Source organism: Siniperca chuatsi, linkage group LG23 (assembly GCF_020085105.1).
Source record: "Siniperca chuatsi isolate FFG_IHB_CAS linkage group LG23, ASM2008510v1, whole genome shotgun sequence".
Classification (NCBI taxonomy): Eukaryota; Metazoa; Chordata; class Actinopteri; order Centrarchiformes; family Sinipercidae; genus Siniperca; species Siniperca chuatsi.
In genome coordinates, this window is record NC_058064.1 from 3,314,224 (window position 1) to 3,341,454 (window position 27,231).

A 27,231-nucleotide genomic window follows, 5' to 3' on the forward strand; every position below is an offset into this window, starting at 1 on the left:
GCTGCCTCATTAACTTCAGATGAAAACAAAGCAAGGACTGTGGATTTTGTCCCCCATCATTTATACTGAAAGCACATTAGGAAGGGATGTTTTAATGGCCGCTGAGCAGGAGGAATGATTACAGCAGGCAAAACATGTTTCGGTGTTTATATGGGCAGCTGACTATTGTTTTAAGACAGAATCCTTTAAGGCCCGGTCACACCAGCATATACAATGGCTAAATTTTACGGCAAAGTCAATTTATTTAAATAGTTTAGCAACAATCAGTGGATTTGTTAGAGGGACGAAGTAAAGGCATGTGAATCTTTCACGTCAAATTTAACTTTGACTGATAATCAAAATTGGTGGCAATTAATTTATTGTCAATCCACTAAATCGATTAATTGCTTCTCCACTAGACTTAGACTTTTAGCCATTAGCTTGATCCAAAACAATGTGAAAGCAAGTAAATTTTTTTTTTCCCCCCAGTGGCAGATTTATCACTTGTTTAAAAACAAAAACATTTAAAAAGCAAATAAGTTTTAAACTACAACTAATACCCCAGTGTGATCTAGAAACTAATGGTTTGTCATCTAAGTTCAGTTTTGGCGGTGTTCCTACCAACAGAAGAGTGTTTTTGAGAATTACTGAAAACGTAATGCAAAATTCCCAAAATATCTATATCAGCCTTTTATAGCCCATATCAGACAAGTGTTGTAGAGCAGGGATGGTTGGCTGGATAAACACATCTGGTTCTGCTCAACATGACTGACATTCCTCAGGGAAGAGGGAGTCAGAGAGGAGCAGGCTGGCTGGTAATGAACTGGTCTTTTACACCAATGTCAGGCTCATGAAAACCCTCTCCCAACGGGCATCTCTGCAGATCAGAAGTATGAGGTGTTTATCAGGTAAACAAAATCCCACGACTTCCAATCTGATGCAACAAAAAGGTGTTGGAACTGGGCTGACAATGTGGCCTTCATGGAAATGTATGACTTTTCCATGGCTGTCCATTACTTAGTCTGAGAGCTTCAATGACTTCAGTGAATAAAAATGTTCTTTCCTGGTTTATTACTGTAGTTTTTCAATGTGTTAAAAAGGTTGGAAAATATCTCCCTGTATGACTTCATAGAATTTTCCAAATTCCCTTTTGTCTGTCAGCTCAAATTTTTATGATATTCGAAGAATTCCTTGACAAAAGCACATATTTTGTCCATTTTAAATATGCTTAATTCCTGCCCTTAAATAAAACAAAAATAAAGAATTTCTCCTTGGGAATGAATGACAAGGCTCCTTATCCTATCCTCAATTGAACCATGTAACAAATGGATTTCTCCATTCCAGTCTAAGGATGTGAATTAGCAATACATGAAATCAAAAGAAATGCAGCCTCCTCATTCATTGCAGTGAGGCGGAAGTGCCAACGTAGAGGAGCAAAAATGGCCAAAAATGATTGAGTTTAGTAGTGTCTCATCATCAGTCTCCTCAAAATCTCCATTATTTAATTCTTCCGGCATGGATCTGCCCGGTAACTACTTAAAAGCCACCATTTGGTGTTAATGTAGTTGTGAAATCATGACTGATAAGGGTAGTATCAATTACTTGAAATCTACAAAGCCACATGGGTTACAGGCTAAAATTTCCTCTCAAACAGCTGCTTCAGTTGGATTTTTCCTAATCCCAGACATCTATTTTTAGGGGTAAATACAATCCCTCACACCCCACACACACCGAGCTTAATCGAGCAGAAATGCAATATAAAAAATAATATTCCCAAACACACAATCGAACTCCAGTCAAAAGACACGGCAGCAGCAGTGAAAATCAGAACTTCTCTCTGCAATAGAAAATGAAATGCCAAGCCTGGCTAAGGACATAATGAAAAAGCTATTATCAGCATGAGCTTTCATCAGCACTGCATTCAACCATGTTCAATACAAACTGATTCTCTCATCTCATGCTGTACCCATCTGAATGCTGGGATATAATAAAGGAGGAGAGATAAGAGAGATCACATTTTTTTTCCCCGTTAAAGAAGTGCATCAGCACATTGACAGACGAGGCGAAGTTCTTATGAGCGGCACACACGTGTACATTCACCGTCGCAGGGGCCAACATAATCAACATCATTGTAGGAATCTGATATATTCAAATCATTAGTGGAGTCTGCATGTATAGATTCCATTTCTTTACCTCCTATATGTGTCCATTTAGCCTCTTCATTTTCCTGCTTTGTTGTGTCTAATTCTTGATGTTTTCATTCTTTCCATAAGTCTCTATGTATCTGTCACCTCCAACATTACTGTCTCTGAATATAAATACAGCCGCTTCATACAATATTCAGTGAAATACTGAATTATATATATATATTACGAGAGAATATTCTAACTATATCCAGCATATATTAAGGTGTAATGAGGAGAGGCTAAAGTCAGGCCTGTTAACTATGAACTATGCATCAAATGTATTAGATTCTGAGGTATGACAGCTATAATGTGACTCTCAGTAGCTTAAAATATTTTGTAAATACTCCTCTGGTAATGTAAAAAATTAGAGGTTGATATCATAAAATGTAGCTTTGTAGGTTTAAGGTACTGCTGTTCTGATTTTGTAATTCTATAATTCAGTATTTAACTACAGTGCAGTGCAATGCTGGATATTTTAAAGGACTTAAAGGATCTCAGTTTATTGCAACTTCTGTCTTATGCGCACAGCTCTGGCCATCGTTTCTATCAGTTATGATAACATTATACTCACCAAAGTACTGTATTGATCTGAATATGAGATGTTAATTTTTACATCCACCAATTCATGGACGTGGACTGTTCTCCTAAAACAATCCGATTAGTTAGAGATTAGTTAATTAAAGAGAGTGTGGATCCTTGGATGTCGATCACTCACATGTTTTTTGGGAAATAGTATGTTAGGTGCTAGAACAGATACTGACAGATATTTGGTTAAAACACTGTTAGTGGCAAATAAAAAAAACCTATTACAAGGAACTGGGGGAAGGTAGTGCCGCCGACAAAGGACCAATGGCTAACAATCATTGAAAAAATCTTCTGAATGGAAAAACCTACACATATCTTGAGACTATAAGAAGCACAACTGGTAGAAAAATGACATTATACAAGACTCAAAATAGCAGCATCGGAACGGCGCTGCAAATAAATCCAACAAGACTGTGTGAATGATGGAAAAAATGGCACCGAGTTTGTTTTTTGTTAGTCATTGTTTAACGTTAAAGATTAAATCAAGATTGTGTGTGTGGGCGTATGAGTCGTATCACAACATTTACTGCAGAAAGGGACCAGAGACCGGATCATCTGTTAAGCAGCCAAGAGCTACCCATTTTCAAGATATCATGATGAAGAGCTCAACAGACTGAAACATGCTAACAGAGAACATCATTCTGACTGCTTCAAGAGCCTGATACGACTCACAAACAGATTAAGGACTTAGCTGCACTTGAAACTTACAAGTGTATAAAAGCTACATAAATGTGGGATTTACATTGTAATCAAAGTATTTCATATTTCAGTTTTACGAGAGGATGAGGACTAATAGCATCACAGAAAAGAATTCAAAACTAGCCCAATGAAGTGTTTCTTATATTCAAAATTTATTTTTCCAAAAACAGGAAGAAAAAAAAAAAAAAAAGAGGTGTTGGAACAGCAGGGGGAGTTTTATAATCAGGTTTGGATTATATTTGGGTCAATATGGTAATTGTTGAAATCTGGGAACACAATGTTATTTTGGTAGTTTTGTAGCTCCTTGCTTGCCCCGTCAGACTTGGTTGTTGCAGTGATCACAGATTTCCAGAATTTTAGCTTCCGTTCACCTCCAGAATGGCTACTGCTAGCGGTCTGCCATTAACTTCTGTCTGACTAACCAGTCTCTGCTAGATGGAACAGTTTCACCGTGCTAAAATGTAGGCGTTCAATCTTTGTACACACAATTGCCTCCTTTCGACAGTCATTCTCACTGCCACAGAATCACTCCTGCAGGGCAAATTTGGAGCACAAAGGAAAATGAAAATGGTTTTTGTTAATTGAGCCCTGTGCTTCTACCCTGTGGTAGAATAACAGGATATTGGAGGTTATACAATTTGAGGTGTATGTGAGAATACTTGTACTGTATCTCAGTGGCTTTTTGGAGTGTTTGGAACATGTCTGATTTGTATTTGAGGATTGTTCTATTTTCCTTTTTTTCCCCCATTTTGGTGTTTGGGATATGATAATCAATCTGTGGTTTATTTAAGATTACACTGTCCTGACACACTAAAGCTTATGCATTATTTTCAGTTTATTTGTTTGGTACGTTATTTATTTCTTGTTGCTTTAGCTGTTTCGGTTGAGTTGAGTTTATTTATTTGACCCCTTATATCAAACTCTCTAACTTTTAATGTTTTTAATCAGAGTATGTTTTGAGGCCTAGTATATGTAGCAGTCTCATCTGTGTGACATAAAATGTATGAAAGAGGGCTGAAAATAATCATAATTTTCATTGTTGTTATAATCTTCTGATTATTTTCTCAATTAATCAATTGATTGTTTATACTACAAAACATCAGAAAATAGTGGAAAACGCCAATCCTCTCTTCAAATGTCTTGTTTAATCCTCACAATTGAGAAACTGGAACTAGGGAATGTTTGTCATTTGGCCTTGAAAATTACTTAAAATATATAATTTAATATCACAATTGTTGCTGATGAATTTTCTGTCAATCGACTAATCAATTAAATGACTAATCAGCTCTATCATTAAATGTCAACTGACATTAACAAAGAATGATGAATTATTATTCAAAAATGTTTTCCTTTGCTCCCACAATCCATGCCATTTGACAACTTCAAGAACAACTTGAAAAAAGATAACACAGCTCTACAATCACATTTATTCTTTACAAATCATAACAAACGTGGAAAGGTGAGAGGACCCAGGGGAAGAAAATACAGAATCGTGTGCAGTCTTCCTCTAAATGTGCAATGAATGCATAATTCAGTTCAAGTTGGTCTTCTCTGTCTGCTGGACCAAATAATCTATCCATTATAGTGTGCATGTTCACAGTAACAACTCAGAGCTGTGATACTCAATCTGCATATGAGACTTTAAAAGGGAGACTTTTCTGGAGCAGGAAAGGAACTGTTACATTTGTTGACAGTAATACTGACAGTCACTGTCTTCTCCAGTGTGTGTGTGTGTGTGTGTGTGTGTGTCTCGTTTGTAAGTGTGCGAGTGGAGTTCACATTTTTGAGCCAGTCTTCACAGCTGCAGCTCCCCTCGGAGACACACAAACACCCACACAGAAATAAAGATGCAAACGCCGAACTTCCTTCTGCAAAACAAACCGGAGCTTTCCTGTACTCCTCCCAGAGGAAAGTGGGAGAATGTGTGTGTGTGTTTTTGTGTGTATTAAGGTTTAAGAAGTGTTTTAACTATTTTCAAAACTAGTTTCTCAGAAAAAAAGAAACTAGATATGAAGATATATACATTGGATAGAAAATAACATTTCAAATTATGTGTCTTCATGGACTGTTGTACTAAAGACATCAGCACAGCTCCATAAATGCTTTATTATCATAGCTGAACCAGTTCATGTATCAGTGGTATTATCAGACTTGCCTTCCTGTATGCTCTTTATCACCCTGGCAGCCTCCCATGTGTTTACACTCAAATACACACACACTGCAAGGCCTCACACTAGAATAACAACGTGTTTGTGTGTTATAAGGCCAAATAATTAGATAAGAGCTCTGTAATGCTATGTATTGACACAGCAACTCCAGTTTAATGAACTGCTTTTATGAGAATTTTACATGACAGACTGTAGAAAGAAAAGCAAGAGCGCTTTGTCTGAGTGGAGGAATTTATCAATAAAACAACATGTCGCACAAACTGCCCCATGAGGCTGTAATACACTTACACAACATAAAACTGACAAGAAAAAGTTGTTGGATGGATGAAAAATAGCTATTAAAGTAGTAAATTAATAGTAAAAAGTAGTCATTCTTAGATCTTCACCACTAGTGGGGCCAAAAAAAACAAAAACAGTTTGGCCTGAGTTTGGTGCCAGAGGAAATGCCATGCTGTTACCAAAATCAAAAGGGTTTATCCTCAGGGGCAATTTTATGTTGCTTAAGACAGTCGTTCCCAATGCCAGGACCGTGGACCCCGTCAGGCCTCCGAACATTTGCTACTAAGAAACTATACAATTCGTCAAAAAAGCAGAGTAATAATTAGTTCAGTAATAACCTTTAATTTGTCATGGTCTCTGTGTCTTCATCACTCTGTCGAGCCCACAACAACAGGATAATGATTTTAAACTAGAGTAGATCATCATTAAACAAGGTAATCAGTCCGTTATCACCCACTTAGCCACTCGTGTTCATATTACTGTTAGAACTAGCGGACATTAAAGCAAAAGCTGGAAGTTTGGGAGAGCTAGAGAGTTTGTTTGGAGAAGGTACGGGAGGTAAAAGGCCTAACTTAAGTGTTATAATATACAAACATTAGACTTCTATTATTTCAAAATTTGATATCATTTAGCATATTAGCATGCTATATCAGGAACGATCTCAAAGTACTGCCGAGGCTGCCAGGAATTCAGTCATTAGGGTTAGAAGTATCCTATCAGGAAATGAAATTTTGGGGGCGTACCATGTAAATGTTCCCAGTTTAATTCCAGATGGGGACATACATTGCAATTCACTCTTCTTCGCCTTATTATGATTTTTAAAAATCATAATGAAAATGTTTATTATGATTGTATAGTTTGTGTTAATATGCTTTGGCTATGTTGTATTGTATGCAGTCACGCCAATAAAGCCTCTTGAATTGAAATTGAACGGAGTTGACGCAACTCTCTCTCTACATGGCTCCGGAGCAACGGAGCGACGGAGCAGGCTGCAGCAGCCAGGAGGAAAACCTAAGAAGAATCCAAGAAAAGTTTCTGATGCTCCAGATAAAAAAAGACTCGGAGTTCAGAGGAAGGATTACAGTAAAAAACTGATCGACGGCGAAGACAAACACGGATAACCGTTGGTGTAGCTTTAGCTTTTCCTTGTTGGAGAGCGCTGAGCGAAGGGACTGAGGGCACACACGGACAGGTTGGTAAAATATTTGAAGTAGGCTTTGTAGCTATTACATTTACTCTACCTAAATAATGGATTATTGTCTTGCAACTGTGGAAATATCTCTGTATTTTTGTAACTGTTTCTGAACACGAGCTCACTGTAGGCGTACGTCATCAGCACGCGTCCACTGTGTTTGTGTAACTACTCTCACTGCCAGAAGGGGGAGACAAGAGTTCCAAACTGCAGGTTTAAAGGCAAAAATGCCCCCAAAATAATCTTTAAAACAAAAAGTTTCAATAAATTGAGAAGAAAAGCAGAGCCCTGCGGATTCTGCCAATATTAGTAAGTAAAAAGCTGTACAGAAGTGCCAAATATATGTCTGAGGTCATTTAGAAGCAGTGTTACCATTACATTGTTTTTCCACAAGCTCTGTGAAATTAAATAAATAATTAAATTTAAAAAATGGAACCATGAAATAACCATATCGGCCTCAAACATCCAGTATCTTACCTGTTCGGCGTTCAGGCCTGTTGAACTCTGATGACATGAACCACCTCACTCTCCTCTCCTACACGAGACACAAAAGTTACATTCGTTATTTAGCAGTTTGGTTAAATTTAGCGTTATTTAGATTGCGAGATTATTCATGCAAATAAAGAAATCCATTATACTTTATTCAAACTTCCTCCTCAGAGGGGACCTACAGTTATTTACCACAGGTTTACATCTTCAAACTGTACAAAGAGCTTTATTATTACTGATGTAAAACATATACATTCATGGCTGACAACGAGAACGGCAACAGTCTGAACATTAAAAACATCACTGCTGGGTGAAATCCTCAGCAAATTATTTTTAGCTTAAATCTGAGTTTTATGAGAATCCTCCCATGAAGTGTTTCATCAGCCTGAGCGGTCAATTAGGGTTAAAACATGCAAATTAACAAAACTGAAGCCATGAGGTACAAACTGCCATTTGAAGGAAGGTTAATTACGCAGAAAAGCAGCTAAAAACTGAGGAGATAGAAACAGCGAGGAAGTCAACTTTAGAGGAGACGCCCACACACCATCTCTGCTAAAAGAGTCAGGTGGGGGGGGGGTACGTGACAAAGTAGGACACACACACACATTACACTTACACTTAATGGAGGCAACACTCAGCCCCCCAACTTTTTCTATGACTCAGGCTAATAGTCCATGTAATCTGGACCAAACTAATCAACCACCTACACTACCAATCATCCATGAGTCAGAGCACTTAACTCCACAGTCTGGCAGGATGATCAACCTCAGATTAACACAGTACTTCAGTTACCGCTGATTAAATTGATTTCACGGTGTTCATGGTACGAGCGTGCTGATCCGAGTTCTCCCCATGTAGGACCAATTTCCATCAAGCCTCATACAAAGGGATTTTTAAACAACGCTTACCATTATACTCAGAAAACCATATCACATATCACTGCTATTAGTTGCATTCACTTGCATCTTCAAAGTGACAGAAGTTGTCAATATTTACCAATAAACATGCTATTCACGATCTTGTCAAGACCAAAGCAAAATCAACGAACTCCATGAAGCAGAATCGTTAGTAGAAGTTACCTCTCCAGTGCAGAAACCTTTGCTCCTCTTCCAAAGTCGAGAGACTTTAAAAAGGAAAGAAGTGACAGTTGGAAGGATTTTAACATGTTCACTCTTTAATTAACTGGATATTATGCATCCATCCAACCATCTGCCAATCTATCCTGCATCGATCCGAAGGGTAAATACAACCTTCTGTATGGTAGCACACAATGTTCTTGGGACTTAATAAACTCTCTAGTTATCAAGAGCAGTGGTGGTTCATGTTTCTATATCTCATTAGCCGGTGTGTCACTGAAGAAGTGTTTGTGTTCAATAGCGATGCTGTTTATACATTTTCATGTACTTCCCCCTAAAGAGTCCAAGAGACCCATATGGGACTGAATTCAGTCACAAGGAGACAAAAACTGTGACAGTAGTTTCTTTCCTTAATTAAACAGTCTATAACGGAGGACAGGATGATTACATCTCTGAGATCTTTACTGGCCTGATTTCTTGTAATGCACCGTGAACTCTGTCTCCTCCGCTTCTCCAACACCCCTTTAGAAATTGTACGAAAGCTTTGTAACCCCAGACCCCTGTACACTTGTCTTTTAGTACAGATTTAATGATTTATGATGTTTTTTTCACCTGAAATTGATAGTTGACAATGACGTGCTAAAAGCTCCCAACAAATTTGACGACAAATTTAAAAACATATTTCCTAAAATTTTAATAGTTTTTAGGCCTTGAATTTTAGAAATAAAAATGAATGCATCTTTATACTTCCTCAGAGTAACTTAACACCAGCCGAAGTCCTACTGCCCCTCCAGTAGTTCTCACCTAGCCACAGTGATGTGTACTCAGGGTGTGTTCAGTACACCGACCATGACTGTTGGGTGCGGTCAGAGATCCAACAGACTTTATTGTTTCAGTGAAAATGCTTTTCAGCTCGGTGTTACTCTTTATGGTCAGAACCACTGCCAATCAGGAAAGACCTAGTGGCTGGATATCGACATGGAGTCCATCAAAGTTAATCATCTTTGTCGTCTACTCTTTTCTTGCTCCACAGCAAATACAGGAAAGAAAACAGTCACCATTTTTTAAAGTGGAATGTGGAATATATTTCCAACAATCCCTTGAATAATTGGCCTACGGTGCTGCAAAAACAAGACCTCAAAAGTTCCAAGTCAAAGATCAGAAGTCACCCTCTTAACTACTTCTCACAGCTCACATATTTTTCAGTGATTAAAATACAGTAGTAGCCATGTCAAATTTCCGGCCAGGTCCTGACAGGGTTCAGGTTGACCCACGGCTGATCCCTGTTGTGTCTCAGCTCTATCCTTGGCTGGAATTTGACCCCCCTTTGATGACGTAGTGAATTCAGCACCGCCTCGTAACACCCCCGAGCACCATGTGAGGAAACAAGTTGCAATGCTTTATCTGTCTACCAGGAGGAGCAGTGATTATGGAAGCTGAAGCAGTTTATTGCCATCAGACTACTGTTCTTATATTTGATACGTATGACGGAGCGTGCTGCAAGTCTGGTGTTGTGTGATGGCTGTTTACCTGGTTGGAAAAACAACTGAGCCAATTACAGCTTTTGTAGGCGGGACTGAGAAGCATGAATAATGTTCCTGTGTGGGAACAACAACAATAGCAACAGAAAAATTGGCACAAAAAATGCCGTGGACATGATCGATGCAGTTGTACAGGCTGTTGTAACTTGGCACACAGAAAGAACACCTGCGTATAAATACGATTTGCGAGAAAAACTGCTCCTAGCAACTGCTACCTAAACTTTTCTGTAGACTGGAGCGATACATCACTTGCTACCGATTGGTTAGGGCAGATTTTAGACTGAATGATGATCTAAAAATGACTGAAAAAGGGCTTCTTTAAAGAGCAAGTTTGAATTCTCACATTGCTGCAGTGATGAAGAAGTGTACTCAGGGTGTGGCCAGTACACTATGACATCACTGTTGGGTGTGGTCAGAGTTGAAACATTCAACCAAAGGAGGCCAGTGAAATAAACCCTTTTTCCAGCTCGGTGTTAAGTTACTCTTTAAGGATGCTCTGGTACTGCTGGTATTCAGAAAAGCCCTGGTGGCTGGAAATCCAATAAAAGAAGGAGTTAACGCCTGCATTCTTGGAATTTCCCTCCCTTGTAATATTGATGCCTGTATCAAATGACTGTTGCTGAGAGAAAGAGGGAGAAGAGAAGTATGAGAGTGTTAAGAAATGAGAGAGAAGTAATCATACGTATACACCCAATAAGCTGAAGGAACACCAGAGAACAAACATAATACACACCGTGGAAAAAAAACAAGACGAGGATGAAGAGAAAGAGATTTAGCATCAACATGTGCAAACTGAAACCTGCATATACTGTAAACACACTCACACACACACACACACTTCTGTTGTATGACAGGTGGAGAACAAGCATTGAATGCTCTGATGTGATTTGCAGGTTGATGTTTTTGCTGGCGGAGTATTTCATGATAGTTTATTACACTTTTAAATCAACGAAAAAACACACACTCACACACTCACACAGAGGGAGGAGAAGAGCCTTGTAAATCAGTTGTGCTGGCTGGTTCTTATCTGAGAAATGCCAGCTATGAGAGCTGGGCGGTACAGTGAGCTGAAGGCTGTGCAGCTGAGCTTTCTCTCCCTTTAATGACTCGCATGGAGTCGCTGCCTCATTGAACAGCAGGGAGGAGGCGAGCGGCTGCCAGGTTGAGGTAAGAACAGCATTACAACGTGCAAGTAATGATGAAACATTATGAAACAACGCTGTATGCTTAACTAATGTTTCAACATGGATGAGACTGTTACATAACCAACTGAGTCGCCACTAAACTGGTTAGACTGGTTATCTTTTGACCTTGTTCTAAAAATAATACCAGTGTCAGTGTGTGGTCCAACACTGATACTGATGGATTTTAAACAGTCTCTATATTTACTGTAGACCTGAGCAACACTACACAGTTTTTAATTTATTCTAATGCAACATTGATCTGATTCCACTCAAGGATGCATGATAAGTTGCCTTTCAATGTCCGGCCACAATTTTCATGTTTTTTCCATTGAGGGTTGACAACACAATTTTGCTGCAAATAGACGTCTCACTTTTTAAGTGAGCAGTACAATGGATGATGGACAGTTTACCACTAAAATTTTAGCATGAACTCTTTTGACATGATGAATATCTTGCTCACTGAGCTGTCATTGATCTTTGCTGTGGAAAATTATTGCAGCTGTTTTGAAATTTTCAAATTTCTCCACCAAAAATAGAAAACAAATCTGATGCAAGAAATACAGTACATTATGTAGTTATTGAACCATGTTTTATTTTATATCTATAACTAGGTTACCAGTGCTAAAATGATACATACTGGAAGTCTTGGAATCCAACAATATGATATTTTATCATTACACTTCTTTGCTGACAATTTATATATTTTATGTAACAAAATGAGACTGAATTCTCAAATGCGTGTTTAATGTTGCCTTTACACAAGCAGCCACACAAGACATTTCGAGTAAAGTAAAATACAGAATAAAATTAACAAAATTTAGTTTTAAATCAGACAATATCTCATCGAAGAAGAAAGTATTTGACAGTTTGAAAACTTTGTTTTAGGGACACATGGTGCTTCAAAACTAAACCACGAGGTCTTTATTTGTTATCTACTGTGAAAAATCACATCATCCTGTGAACACTCCCTGTTCACTGATTGTTTTGGTTAAAGTATCCGGTCAGACTGACACAAGTTTGCAGTATTTTCATGTTTCATGGCGATTCTCAACGCTGATCAGACCTGAAACATGAAATCGCAAGATGTAGTCTGACTTAGCCACCTACAAAAACATCTTCTGGCATTTTGTTCTGTACCCAAGGTGATCTAAATAATGTGTGAGAGGCTTTATCATTTGGAGAACAGCATTCTTTGGGGAAATAGGCAACTAGACACTTTTGGTAGGAAGTACTTTCCAAGTAAATATTTAAATGTAAAGCCTTAAAATAACTTTTTTTTTTTCTTTTAAGTATTGAATTCTGATCTGAAGGCTTGAAAGGTGATTCTGAGAAACTTTGTAAAGGATGACAGCTGTAGTCAGCCTGGATTTAAAATAGTTACATAGATTCCAATGGCAACATAGATTTATAGCAAAGAAAGTGGCAAACTAGAGCTGAAACGATTATTCGATTCAAGGCTTAGCCTAATTTAGATAATCAATCAATCAATCAAAGTAATTTATCAAGCAAACTTTGCTGCTTTTCTCTGTTGTACATCATTGTAAATGTGTTATCTTTGGGTTTCGGACTGATGGGTGGAGAAATCAAGCATTATAAAGATGTTAACTCTGGTTCTCTGGGAAAATGTGATGGACATATTTCAATATTTTCTGACATTGACAGATTCTAAAAACAACAGTTAGTTGCAGCCCTGGTCCTAATGCATAACATCCATAGAAACTTCTCAAACTCTTGCAGCACAATCCACTTCTCCACTGTTAATTTGTATGTTCAGTTTGTTCCAAACACTCGCCAACATGGCGAAGTACATCTATGATTGGTCTTAAAAAGCCTTCGTTTTCTGCTTGTTTCCAAAGGGATCACATTATCTTAAACACATTATGCAGAAATGTGACAGTTGCTGTAAGAGTGCAGCTCACAACACTCTGAGGTTGTAATAATTGAATTGAGGATTAATTAATGGTGGTAGTTGGAATTTCTTTTTTCTTTAAGCCCAATATGTTTTGGAATTAAAAGCCTTTGTCCAATCAATCTTAAACTCTCTTCTTCCCATCCTCTATCTGGTTCATGCTCTCTGTTTTTCTCTCTGAATCTCTCCTTCACAGCCTCAGTGTTACTGCTCAAACTGTGTGGTTAATCCACTGTGGCATGGTAAAGGCTTTACACACACACACACACACACACACACACACACACACACAAACACAGGTCTGTGCCTGTAGTGGAAGCCTTGCAGACATGGGATTTCCTTTCACATCCAATTGAGACCAAAAAAACTTGGTGAGAAGAGCATGGAAAAGATAAGCTGCAAAAACACACACACACACACACACACACACACACAAACATCTGTGTAAATATCAAATCAGCATCGCACACAAACATCAATAGCCTAAACACAATGTTAACGTGATATAACATGCAGCTTATAAACCCCCCAAAGAGACATCAACTGTACACAAAAACGACCACCCTCCACCCACCAACAAACACACAAACACACACACAAACACACACACAAACACACACACAAACACACACACAAACACACACACACACACACACACACACACACTCATCTTATTCTGTAGGAGTATGTAGACAGGAATTTGTTGGGACTTAATTACAATGTGGAGTCTGAACAGCATCCGATTAAGATCCAGAGGTTTTATGGCAAGCCTTTGAAGAGCTCTGAGTGCAGCAGCTCAACCTGGTTTAGCAAACCAGACTGCACACACACACACACACACACACACACACACACACACCAGAGACTGAAGCCAAATGTGACTGTGCTTCTTTTTGGTTGCTAGCACACCAGTTTGCCAGCGCCAAAAGGCCAACAGTCAGCTATCATATACTGTAACATTACTGACAATTAAATTCTGTTGTGGATTCATAGTCAGATACTCAAACCTACTTTCTTTCTCACTTTTCAGTTGTTATCTGAAAAAGATTGAAAACTGCAGCAGCTCTAAAAGTCTCTAAAATAACAAGTCATTTGTAGCAAAGCCTGGAGATGCGGCCGTAATATACTGTAGCAACATGCTGCTTTTGTTAACTGTGGCTAGTGTTTTTTATTATGATCTTTTCGATAGTTGAGAGTTAGAAGCACGGGGAAATATGGAAGACAAATGATATGCAACACAGATACCAGATCATATCAGGACCCAGGATATTGTGTCCACATGTGTTGTGCAAGAGGCCACTAGCACACTCACCATTAAATCAGTGGCATCTATATTGCAATGCTGTGAGGAACACAAAGCTCTAAAATGAAACTTAAAGCTGCACTAACTGATATTTTTACATAAAGAATAGATTAAATGACTATGTGCAATGTGAAAGGGGTTTCTCACAGTGACAACCCACAGAGAATTATCACCAACACTGCAGCTTTCCTCAACTTTACAGAGAGTTTTAGCATCTTTCAGCTCATTGTTTTGGTTTTTACGGAACACAACTTTAGTGTTATGGTTTCTAGCACTGGCAGATGGTGGGAGGCGTGAAAGGCCCTCAGCTCTCAATATATATGAGTGCAGTGTTGCTTTAGCTAAAGTTGGCTAAAGTCAATATTAATTGGCCTGTGTTGGTTTCTATCAGCTAAAATGGTGAGAATGAAGGCTTGGCACTACTCGGGGCTCATCTTGGGACAACTAATCAATAAATCACCACAATAATCCTGAATTATCCATCATAAACACAATCCCTGACTTTTACAAGACAATGTGTTCAATCATACAAATATATATTTGTCTTTGTGCCTCCTTAATGCTTTTCCACGACCTGCAGCCAAACAATATGTGTCTTTGACAGACGAGGAGTGCAGGAATATTACTGGTGCCGTGTTAAGGAATATAATACACCCTCACAACCTTAAACTTTATCGGCATATCAGGCATGTTCACATGAAGACAGAGAAGAGTGTATGGGCAGGAAAACAAATGTAATTACCTGAGTCGAGAACTTTCCAGAAGGTGTTATTGATTTTCTATGGCGCTGAAAATGTCTAACAAGTTTATGCTTAGAGAGGCTGAACTGGAAACACGAATGTATTAGTGACACTTCTCCCAGGGAAAGTGTTAAATCCAACATGGCTTTTACCAAACATAGTTTGTGTTGTCCACCTCTGATATAATACAATGCAGACTGATGGATGACATACATTTAGGTTTGAGGTTATTAATACTACCCTGGTGCTCTGTGGGGAAATCATCACAGAACTGATTCTAGTTCATAGATTCTAGTTTAGATCATATTTTAAGGGCACAAATGTTTTATTTGTGGTTTTTGTAGCAGTAACCACAGTAGAAACACTACTCTAGACCTGCTCTATAGGAAAAGTGCAATGAGATAACTTCTGTTATGACGCTGGCGCTATATAAATAAAACTGAATTGAATTGAATTACTTGGAATAAGCGTAGCTTTTAACTTGTTTTTTTCCATCTGCACTTTAGTTATATGAACCACAGCTATCAAATTAAAACTTAAATGCCAATCCCTTGCATAGACTGTAGCTGTTTACACTGTGAAAACAGAGCCAGAACCTATGAAATGCACAATACATATCAGATAAGTTATTGACAAATATTTTTGAGACATTCATACTGGACGTGAGTGACAAATATAAATACAGCGTTGTTTTCCACAGAGCCTTTATGCTGACCGTCTGCAGTGAGTCAAAACAAACAATTTGTCTTGTCAGGAGAAAATAAATGCAAGGGCAGAATCTATCCTGACTCTTCTGAAATAATGCACTGTAGCTGACTGGTCTATTAGGAAGCACATTTTTTGCAATAATCATCATTCAGAACAAAATCAGTCCTATAGATTTTTGATGACTCAGTGACAAACATAGAAAACAGTTACTGTATAATATCATAGATTATGTGAGTATCTTTGTTCTGTTATTAATTCTCGTCTATTTTTGACTATTTCTGTTCCACTAATAGAACAGCATCTGCCCTGTCTGTAAGGAAATACATGTTTTAAAACCTAAAATCACCTTTAACAAACGATAAATAATGATTTAAAAAAATGCCTGGAATGTTGTACTGTAGCTCTGTCTTGTAAGGATCCACCAGAAAAAAAGGCACATTTGTATTTGTAAGGCACAGTTTACACTGATTAACAGTCCTCTGTGATCATGAGGAATAATTAACCATTCAGGAGGAGATTCACCCAGGGGTGAACATGAAGGAAGTAGAGAAAAGTCAGCTGACAGAGAGGAGTTTCATCTTTCAACCCTGAAACCAATACTTAAAGGGAAAATCCAGCCTTAAAAATCATTCAGACTGGACAGACAAATCAGCTAATAAACAGAAAACAACTGATTTTTAAATTTTGGGTAGATTTGCCCTCTCAGAAGTTGAAGTGTCTTCTCTCAACATTTAATCTTACTGACATTAATACGTGTTGTGTTCCGACCTTAATGTGTTCTTGAAGTTTTACAGTGGATTTACAAGGTTTTATGATGTCAGTAAATGTGACAAAGCACAGTTTGATACATAGCAGGTCTAATGTTCACTGTCTTAAGGCCAATTCATGGTTGGCGCAAGAGGAGCTCCTCTTCCTGCTGTCAGGAGGTCGCCATCTTGTTTTCTAGTGCCCATGCGCAGAATGCATCTGTGGATTCATCTTTGATTGTAGTATGTATAGAAGCATACATTTTACCTTTATCACAAAATTGCAGCTCCTGTGATTTGGATATTGCACTTGGCCACATTGCGATTTTGATCAAATTTTGATTAATTGTTCAGCCCTATGGGTAATGCATAAATTCTTTAAAAGTCTTGGTATACTCTTTTAAGAAAAAAAGACCAAAAGACTTCCAAATCAATAAAAAACCCAGTGTGATTAGTTTCCACGGAGCAGATCACTGGTAACCCACTTAAGATCAATGGTAAACTGGTGGAAGAACTCCTTTTCTTTGATGATAAAGAAAGCAAATCAACGTGCCACTGAACATTCCTCCTCTGTGTTAGCCACTGGCAAACAGTTGCATGCCAATGTGAAAACAAAGACTTTTTGTCTTTCATGCAAGACACAAAAAAAGAGACTGCCATTAAAATTCACTCAGTCACATCCCGATTGTTTTTAGACTGTTTTTCCAAAGACAATTCTCTTTCATACATGAAAGCAGAAATGTTGATAAAGGAATAAGAAGGTGTGGAATCAAAACGTGACGCCTGACCACACTGATGCATTTCATCACATGTTGCACATTTAAAGCTTCTGACTCTGATTCTGCTGTTTCTGGTGTTACTGTTATGTATTATCAAGTCTATTGAGAAAAAGCAAATCCCATAATCCTCGGACAGAAAAGGCAATAAACAAAGTCAGAGCAGAAGGCTGGAAATGAGTCAGCAGAGCTACAAAAGTGGCAAAGAAAGAAACATATCTGCTCTGTATTTGTTTCTTATTCCTCCTATCCCTGCATGAATCCTCAAGAGGAGTAACATGATACAGAAGGTAGACCTGGACCAGATCTGTTAATACTACCTGAAACTAAATTTTTAGCACAACATCCAAAGCATTTTATGTTTGAATATAGCTAGTAAAACTTCCTTGTACAAAAAAACCTCTTTGAAAATCACCTTACTGGTCGAGGTCGAGGACTGTTCAGAGGGGCATGTCAAATATTACAGCTCTGATGAGGAGTAAAGCTCTTGCTTACGCAGCTATATGATGTGATTGGTCAAATTGTAAATGTACAGTATTGCACCACAAACCCTGATCTGGATTACTCTAATCAAATAATCCAGTGAAATCTGGCACTACATGTCAACCAACACTAAATGTCTCCATGTAAGACATTTAACTTTGACTTTTTCAGAGTCTTTAAATTAGATCATTAATAGAAAGCAACGGGTTAACTCCATTTCGGTATTTGGAGGTAAAACTGAAAGTGAGCACCACCAGTATGTCTGACTTCCTGTGCATCCTAACTACGGTGAGCGTGGTATATCAAAGTTGAACCATGAAGCCAGTCTGAAAACTGACAGCGGACAGTATGTGTAATAGTTTTACTGTTGGCTTTAATTTTTGTCTTCCAAATATGTTCGATTAACCTGGAGGTTTGTTGGAGTACAATGCCAGTAGAATCAAAGACCAAACCTACAAACATAAGATCCAAGTTGTAATAAACCAGAATTGTCCTTTAAATTCAGATTATTTCAAAAGTGTAGATAGGCTAGAGAGCCTGACCAGCTAAAGGCAGGCACAGTAAGAGCGATTTATCTATTCTGTTTTACAACTTTCCATATCATCCTACAGCCATGACCACTTCCCCTGTAATGAAAGAAAGACATGTAGCATGTAAATGTAGACAGAGGAAGGGCCAACGAACTGAATCTGTTCTTTAACAGATTCGACACACCGGCCCTGCTCATCCCCCCTCTAACTCAGCTGCTGTCGGCCCTCAATCTCCTCTGAGTACTCTGCCCCCTCCCCATCAGGCTAACGGCCCTCTCCAGACCGACGACTCCCCCTCCCCACCTGTAACTTCTGCTGTGTGCCTGACTGCTGACCAGGTGAGAGGACAGCTGATGAGGCTCCACTCGAACAAGGCTGCAGGCCCCGATGGCGCTAGCCCCGGGTGCTAAAAGCCTGTGCCCCCCAGCTTTGTGGAGTCCTTCAACACGCTCTTTAACCTGAGCCTGAGTCTTCAAAGGGTCCCCATTCTGTGGAAGACATCTTGCCTCGCTCCTGTGCCGAAGACGCCACGCCCCAGTGGCTCCAAGGACTTCAGACCGTGGCACTGACCTCCCACATAATGAAGACCCTGGAGAGACTAGTGCTGGAACAGCTGCGCCCATGGTCAGACCCTCCTGGATCCCCTTCAGTTCGCCTACCAGCCCCGACTGGGAGTTGAGGACGCCATCATCTACCTGCTTAACCGCATCCACACCCACCTGGACAGGCCGGCAAGCACGGTGAGGATCATGTTTTTGATTTCTCCAGTGCTTTTAACACCATCCGGCCTGCCCTGCTGGGAGAAGCTGGCAGCGATGCAGGTGGACGCCCCTTGTGTCCTGGATTGTGGACTACCTGACTGGCAGACCACAGCATGTGCGGCTGCAGCACTGTGTGTCAGACAGCGTGGTCAGCAACACTGGGGCCCCTCAGGGACTGTCCTCTCCCTTCCTCTTCACCATCTACACCACAGACTTCAGCTACCACACAGAGTCCTGCCACCTTCAGAAGTTTTCTGATGACTCTGCTGTGGTGGGATGTGTCAGCGTGTGGTGATGAGACGGAGTACAGGGCTGTGGTGGGTAACTTTGTTTCATGGTGCGAGCAGAACCATCTGCAGCTCAATGCAACAAAGTCAAAGGAGCTGATTGTGGATCTACGGAGGGCCAAGGCACCAGTGACCCCGGTTTCCATCCAGGGGTCAGTGTGGACATTGTGGAGGACTACAAGTACCTGGGAGTACACTTGGATAATAAACTGGACTGGACCAGGAACACTCCAGGCTGTTTACAGGAAGGGCCAGAGCCGCCTCTATTTTCTGAGGAGGCTGAGGTCCTTCAACATCTGCCGGACAATGCTGAAGATGTTCTATGAGTCTGTGGTGGCCAGTGCTATCCTGTATGCTGTTGCATGCTGGGGCAGCAGGTTAAAGGTAGCGGACGCAAACAGACTGAACAAACTGATCCGTAAGGCCAGTAACATTGTGGGGTGGAGCTGGACTCTCTGGCGGTGGTGTCAGAGAGGAGGATGCTGGCCAAACTACACGCCATCTTGGACAGTGTCTCCCACCCGCTCCATGACGTGCTGGCTAAACAAAGGAGCACCTTCAGTGGAAGACTCATCCCACCAAAGAGCACCACAGAGCGCCACAGGAAGTCATTCCTGCCTGTGGCCATCAAACTATTTAACTCCTCCCTCTAAGGATTAGTCTGTTTGACCCTAGGTCACTAAACTGGACATTGAGCATTACATCTTAATAATAATTGTGCAATATTCTGTTTACTACTCAAGTGCAATATTAGTTTTCCCTGCTAGTTTTTCTTATTACTGTTACGGATATACCTCAATTACTCGACAGTACATGCACCTCCGCTTTTACTATTATTTATTACATAATTAGTGACATTGTATTTATACTGTACTTCACCATCTACCAGTAAACCCACTTGGTACTCGACACTTAGTTTATCTTATACTTATACCAACATGTTACTTAATTTATTTCTGACCTGTTTATAGTTTAAATTATCGCTTTCTCCTGTGTGCACTGACGTAAAGAAGAACTACTGGAACAAAGAGTTTCCTACGGGGATCAATAAAGTATTTCTGATTCTGATTCTGAATCAGGGACACACAGAGACCATTTCCTGCTCTTTAAACTTTGGCTACATGGTCTTATCCTAAAATGACCAGTCTGCACCTGATTTTCTGATATTTTCCATTGTATCCTTGCAATGATAGAAACTGTGACTCCAAAAACACACATGCATCACTGGAGAATTGACAGCTCTTTTGCTCCATGCCAACATACATTAACATTCACATTATCCCAGGATTAAGAAAGTCACACCATACAGCTCTGCCTGGAAATGGTAGGAAATTGTAAATGAAAGCAGCTAAATGTGACAATTGTATGCAGGAGGTTGGTGTTGTTATACAAAATGACCTTGTTTTAAATCAATACATTTCTTGTTGCTTAAAAAGAAATAGTTCCAAAAGGGTTCCTAACCACATCAACTACATTGGTTAAAAATAATGTTTATTTATATTGTGAATCAGAAATTCAGCATTAGACAAAACCATTTTTTAACAAGACTAAGAGTCTACAGCCATGCTAGCGGCTCTGTGAGGCTGTAACACAGCCGTGCTTTGAGTTAAATGTTATTGCCAGCATGCTAACTCAACATTACAATGCTCACATGGTGATATTTAGCAGGTCTAATGTTCACTGTCTTAAGGCCAATTCATGGTTGGCGCAAGAGGAGCTCCTCTTCCTGCTGTCAGGAGGTCGCCATCTTGTTTTCTAGTGCCCATGCGCAGAATGCATCTGTGGATTCATCTTTGATTGTAGTATGTATAGAAGCATACATTTTACCTTTATCACAAAATTGCAGCTCCTGTGATTTGGATATTGCACTTGGCCACATTGCGATTTTGATCAAATTTTGATTAATTGTTCAGCCCTATGGGTAATGCATAAATTCTTTAAAAGTCTTGGTATACTCTTTTAAGAAAAAAAGACCAAAAGACTTCCAAATCAATAAAAAACCCAGTGTGATTAGTTTCCACGGAGCAGATCACTGGTAACCCACTTAAGATCAATGGTAAACTGGTGGAAGAACTCCTTTTCTTTGATGATAAAGAAAGCAAATCAACGTGCCACTGAACATTCCTCCTCTGTGTTAGCCACTGGCAAACAGTTGCATGCCAATGTGAAAACAAAGACTTTTTGTCTTTCATGCAAGACACAAAAAAAAAGAGACTGCCATTAAAATTCACTCAGTCACATCCCGATTGTTTTTAGACTGTTTTTCCAAAGACAATTCTCTTTCATACATGAAAGCAGAAATGTTGATAAAGGAATAAGAAGGTGTGGAATCAAAACGTGACGCCTGACCACACTGATGCATTTCATCACATGTTGCACATTTAAAGCTTCTGACTCTGATTCTGCTGTTTCTGGTGTTACTGTTATGTATTATCAAGTCTATTGAGAAAAAGCAAATCCCATAATCCTCGGACAGAAAAGGCAATAAACAAAGTCAGAGCAGAAGGCTGGAATGAGTCAGCAGAGCTACAAAGTGGCAAAGAAAGAAACATATCTGCTCTGTATTTGTTTCTTATTCCTCCTATCCCTGCATGAATCCTCAAGAGGAGTAACATGATACAGAAGGTAGACCTGGACCAGATCTGTTAATACTACCTGAAACTAAATTTTAGCACAACATCCAAAGCATTTTATGTTTGAATATAGCTAGTAAAACTTCCTTGTACAAAAAAAACCTCTTTGAAAATCACCTTACTGGTCGAGGTCGAGGACTGTTCAGAGGGGCATGTCAAATATTACAGCTCTGATGAGGAGTAAAGCTCTTGCTTACGCAGCTATATGATGTGATTGGTCAAATTGTAAATGTACAGTATTGCACCACAAACCCTGATCTGGATTACTCTAACAGTCGACAAATAATCCAGTGAAATCTGGCACTACATGTCAACCAACACTAAATGTCTCCATGTAAGACATTTAACTTTGACTTTTTCAGAGTCTTTAAATTAGATCATTAATAGAAAGCAACGGGTTAACTCCATTTCGGTATTTGGAGGTAAAACTGAAAGTGAGCACCACCAGTATGTCTGACTTCCTGTGCATCCTAACTACGGTGAGCGTGGTATATCAAAGTTGAACCATGAAGCCAGTCTGAAAACTGACAGCGGACAGTATGTGTAATAGTTTTACTGTTGGCTTTAATTTTTGTCTTCCAAATATGTTCGATTAACCTGGAGGTTTGTTGGAGTACAATGCCAGTAGAATCAAAGACCAAACCTACAAACATAAGATCCAAGTTGTAATAAACCAGAATTGTCCTTTAAATTCAGATTATTTCAAAAGTGTAGATAGGTTAGAGAGCCTGACCAGCTAAAGGCAGGCACAGTAAGAGCGATTTATCTATTCTGTTTTACAACTTTCCATATCATCCTACAGCCATGACCACTTCCCTGTAATGAAAGAAAGACATGTAGCATGTAAATGTAGACAGAGGAAGGAAAGAATCACAGAGGAAGGAAAGAATCACAGAAGAAGGTCCTTACAGAGGTCATTTGTCCTTTGCAGTGGTACAGAAAAGTACGTCTGTTCTTAATTAACTCCTACTACGTCATACCAGAGCCATGCAGTATTCCACAGAGACCACAGGGGCTTTCCTTTTCCCATGTACTGTACAGGGGTAGGACTCTGTTAGGGGAGTGGACATGCAGAGAACACAAAAACCCAAGATGAAGAAACAAGGTTGGGAAACGAGCAAGAAAACTGCTACTAACATCACAACAACAGCCTAAAGAAAGAAACCTTAAATACACTTGATGAGATATTCTTTACTGTTGGACGACTCAGTAAACACATGGATGTTGACACAGTGTTCATACAGCAGTTTAACCTTGCAACACAGATCAATTTTTGCATTATTATGGTTTATCATATGTCAGCAGAATCATGTTGTGACTATATGATGACATTGTGGTTAGGCTCAATACTTTCCTTTCACAGCTGGGCACTGTAGCTTTTAGCAAATGTTACTCAAACAGGAGGAAATAGTGCATTTGCTGGGGACTATTTTCAGCTGTGGATTAATACACATGCTAATGAAGGAACATGTCAAGCAGTGCAACAGAGCTGCTCACTGTTTATTGGACAACAATGGAGCTCAAAGATATATCAGGCTTTAGATAAACACACAATACTTGTTAGGATACATTCATTGTTGGTTTTGGTCTTTTTTTTGCTTATTGGTTTGAATGTCATTCTAATGCTTCTTTTGCCTATGTAAAGCACTTGTGTTATATAAATAAAGCTGCCTTGCTTTGTCTTTTCATGGGATTTACTAAGAAAATATCACCGGCTTATCCTTTAACTGACCAAAGATACTCAACACTTTAGTCACATAAATGCACTCCCACTGAAGAAAATAATGGTAACTCAAAAACAGAAAACTGAAATGCGCCTTTGCGTTACAGACAGTAAGTAAAACGTTATTTTAAAAGTCAAATTTGTCAAACAAAAAGGTGCTCTTTGGAGTCAACGGCCACAACAAGACACGGAAAGAAAATTCCAAGACAATCAGAGTTCGGAGCGAGGCCGGTATCTAATTTCATTACTTTTTGTACCAACAGAACTGTATCCATAGCAGTGGGTATCAAAAACTTTCAAGTATTCAAAGTTGGAATCGAATCTCTGGTCAAATTCTGAATCAGGAACTATCTGATTAATCAACATTTCGCAAATTAAGGAAATATTTGAGAAGTTTGCTTTTGTTTGTTAAACAAAAACAGGGTTTTGTAGAAAAACTTTTTATTTCTCAAAGTAACAAAAGTAGTATCATTTTGGTATTCATAACAAAACTCTCATGTTGTATCGGCACTAGCATCAACACTCAGCCCTATTCCTGGGTATATTAAAATCCTTTTGGATTACATTGCTGACACATAAAAAATTTAGCATCAACCCTGATGCAACAGTCAGACACAATAAGTATAGTAAATGACTCATTTTCAAGGCATCTAGTAGGGAAAAAAACACCAACACAATATTAATTATCTTCATCCTCTGTTCTGTTGGACAAAGAAAACCACAGCGAACTGTCAGCACGTCTAACCTCTGAGTTTATGACTTTGCACAGGGGCACATGTTTACAAGGAGCACGTCTGAGCATTATCTGGGAGACGAAGCTGACGCAGTGAAAAGTCGCCAGGGATCACTCAGGACCTTCTGAGGGTCACAACCCTTTACTTCGACAATGAACTGGCCAACTACTGAGGACGAGGTCAAAGGTTAACTGACAGGATTGCCTGGAGCAAGGAAGGAGACTGGGTTGTGGAAGCTTTTTTAAAATTTAAAGAAGTATGTTTGCTATTTGTGTTTGTTATGTTAAACGGCTAGTAGTACTTTTTGTAAATTAGCTGCTACAATAATCTGCTGTTAGAAGATGCTTTTACATGTAAAGAAGCTACATTATCACAAACTAACAATACTTAAGTTTAATTCATGTTAAAAGTAGATCTGAAATGATTAGTTGATTAATAGACTGTTCGATCAACAGAAAATTAAGTAGAATTCATTTGAGTCATTTTCAAGCTTAAAATGCCAAACTTTTGCTGGTTCCTGCTTCTCAAATATGAGGATTTGCTGCTTTTCTTGGTTTTACATTATCGTAAATTACACACATTTGGGTTTCGAACAAAACAAAACATCTGAAGACTCACCTTGGGCTCTGGGAAGCTGATGTGGGCATTTATCACAGTTTTTTCTATTTTATAGACAGAACAATCAGTTAATGAAGAATATAATCTGCAGATTAAGAGATCAGGAATATTATTTTTAGTTCCACCCCTAGCTGATTGTTTTAATGTCACAATTTGAAAGAAGCAATATAAAATAACATTCAAACCTAATAAAGCTTATTTGGCTTCATCACAATGAGAACTTTGGTTTGGGGAATATCAATAACTCCTAAATATATTCTCAGTCAGGACTCATATCTGATACTTTCTTACTAAGAAAAATGAAACACATTTTAACATTCTTGAGAAAGTTAACATATGTTAAACAAGAGGCTAAATGCTAATCACCAAAGATATTAGGATTCATCATCTGGAAACCATGAACGTCTGTACCATTTACCATCTTGTACATGTTGAGATAGTTCACTAAGTTCTGCTAATGGTGCTAGAGGAAAAGTCAAGGAGTCAGTAAAGTCAGTAAGCTTCATCCTCTGAGGACCATCAATATCTGCACATAATTTCAAAGCAACTCATCCAATAGTTGTTGAGATATTTCAGTCTGGTCTAAAGTGGTGGGCCAACCAACCGACCCAACCAACACTGCCATCCTTAGAACAGCTAGAATTTAATTTTAGTTGAACTTTTAAACCTGTTACACCAAAATACCTTTACTTACACTCAGAACTTTACTTACATGCAGAAGATAGCGATTTTAACAAGCCAAATGGGACTCAATAAATTTAAAAGATGCCTTTGCGCTTTCTGTGTGTGGATGACTCTTTTGTTGTCATGAAACTATAGAATCCTGGCATTAAGTATACATTAGAAACCACAAAACCAAACTTACAGGTCTGGTTCTGCACAAACATGGAAGACTGAATCTCTCTCCAGCCTCAGTCATCAGCTGGAGACACACACATACACACACCTGTATGGAGGGACAAATACATATGCAGCAAAGCAATCAGAAATGTAGCCTATTTCCATAATGAGGTTCAGAAGGTGAAACAAAGTCCTATCCGCCTGCTCTTCATCTCTCCCTGTTTCTCTGTTGGTGGTCTTATTAAATCCCCTCATTAGACTGCCAGAACACACACAAGCAGAATATCCCAGCTATTTAATCCATCTCTTCAGTTGTCAATCTGTCCCCTGAGCTTATTTTTTATACCACATCTAAATGTGGTGCTGGACAATTTTAATATCAAATAATCAATCTTGATCCATCAGGAGTATTGAGAAAGCTGCTAATGATTTGGGAGTCGACTTGGAGCTAATTATGCAATCTGGCAGTGGAGAGGGAGAAGCAGAATAAATATTAATATCTATGAATCTCTCTTTTGTGTGACTGCAAGTTCCTAAATCAATCTTCTTGACTGCCGACAGTCTGAAAACTGACAGCGGACAGTATGTGTAATAGTTTTACTGTTGGCTTTAATTTTTGTCTTCCAAATATGTTCGATTAACCTGGAGGTTTGTTGGAGTACAATGCCAGTAGAATCAAAGACCAAACCTACAAACATAAGATCCAAGTTGTAATAAACCAGAATTGTCCTTTAAATTCAGATTATTTCAAAAGTGTAGATAGGCTAGAGAGCCTGACCAGCTAAAGGCAGGCACAGTAAGAGCGATTTATCTATTCTGTTTTACAACTTTCCATATCATCCTACAGCCATGACCACTTCCCTGTAATGAAAGAAAGACATGTAGCATGTAAATGTAGACAGAGGAAGGAAAGAATCACAGAGGAAGGAAAGAATCACAGAAGAAGGTCCTTACAGAGGTCATTTGTCCTTTGCAGTGGTACAGAAAAGTACGTCTGTTCTTAATTAACTCCTACTACGTCATACCAGAGCCATGCAGTATTCCACAGAGACCACAGGGGCT

General features: G+C 39.0%; 1 protein-coding gene across 3 annotated transcripts in view; it reads right to left on the bottom strand.

Moving 5' to 3' along the window:
* Nucleotides 1-27,231, bottom strand: part of LOC122871541 (plexin-B2-like) — a 190,400-nt gene that overhangs the window by 119,209 nt on the left and 43,960 nt on the right. For 2 of the 3 annotated variants that reach the window (XM_044186761.1, XM_044186762.1), the window contains exon 2: nt 7,566-7,623. The exons of the other annotated variant lie outside the window; for it this stretch is intronic. In XM_044186761.1, coding sequence (XP_044042696.1) covers nt 7,566-7,602 — 37 coding nt within the window. In that variant the 5' untranslated portion in view covers nt 7,603-7,623. The remainder of the gene's footprint in view (nt 1-7,565; nt 7,624-27,231) is intronic. 3 annotated transcript variants of the gene reach the window in all.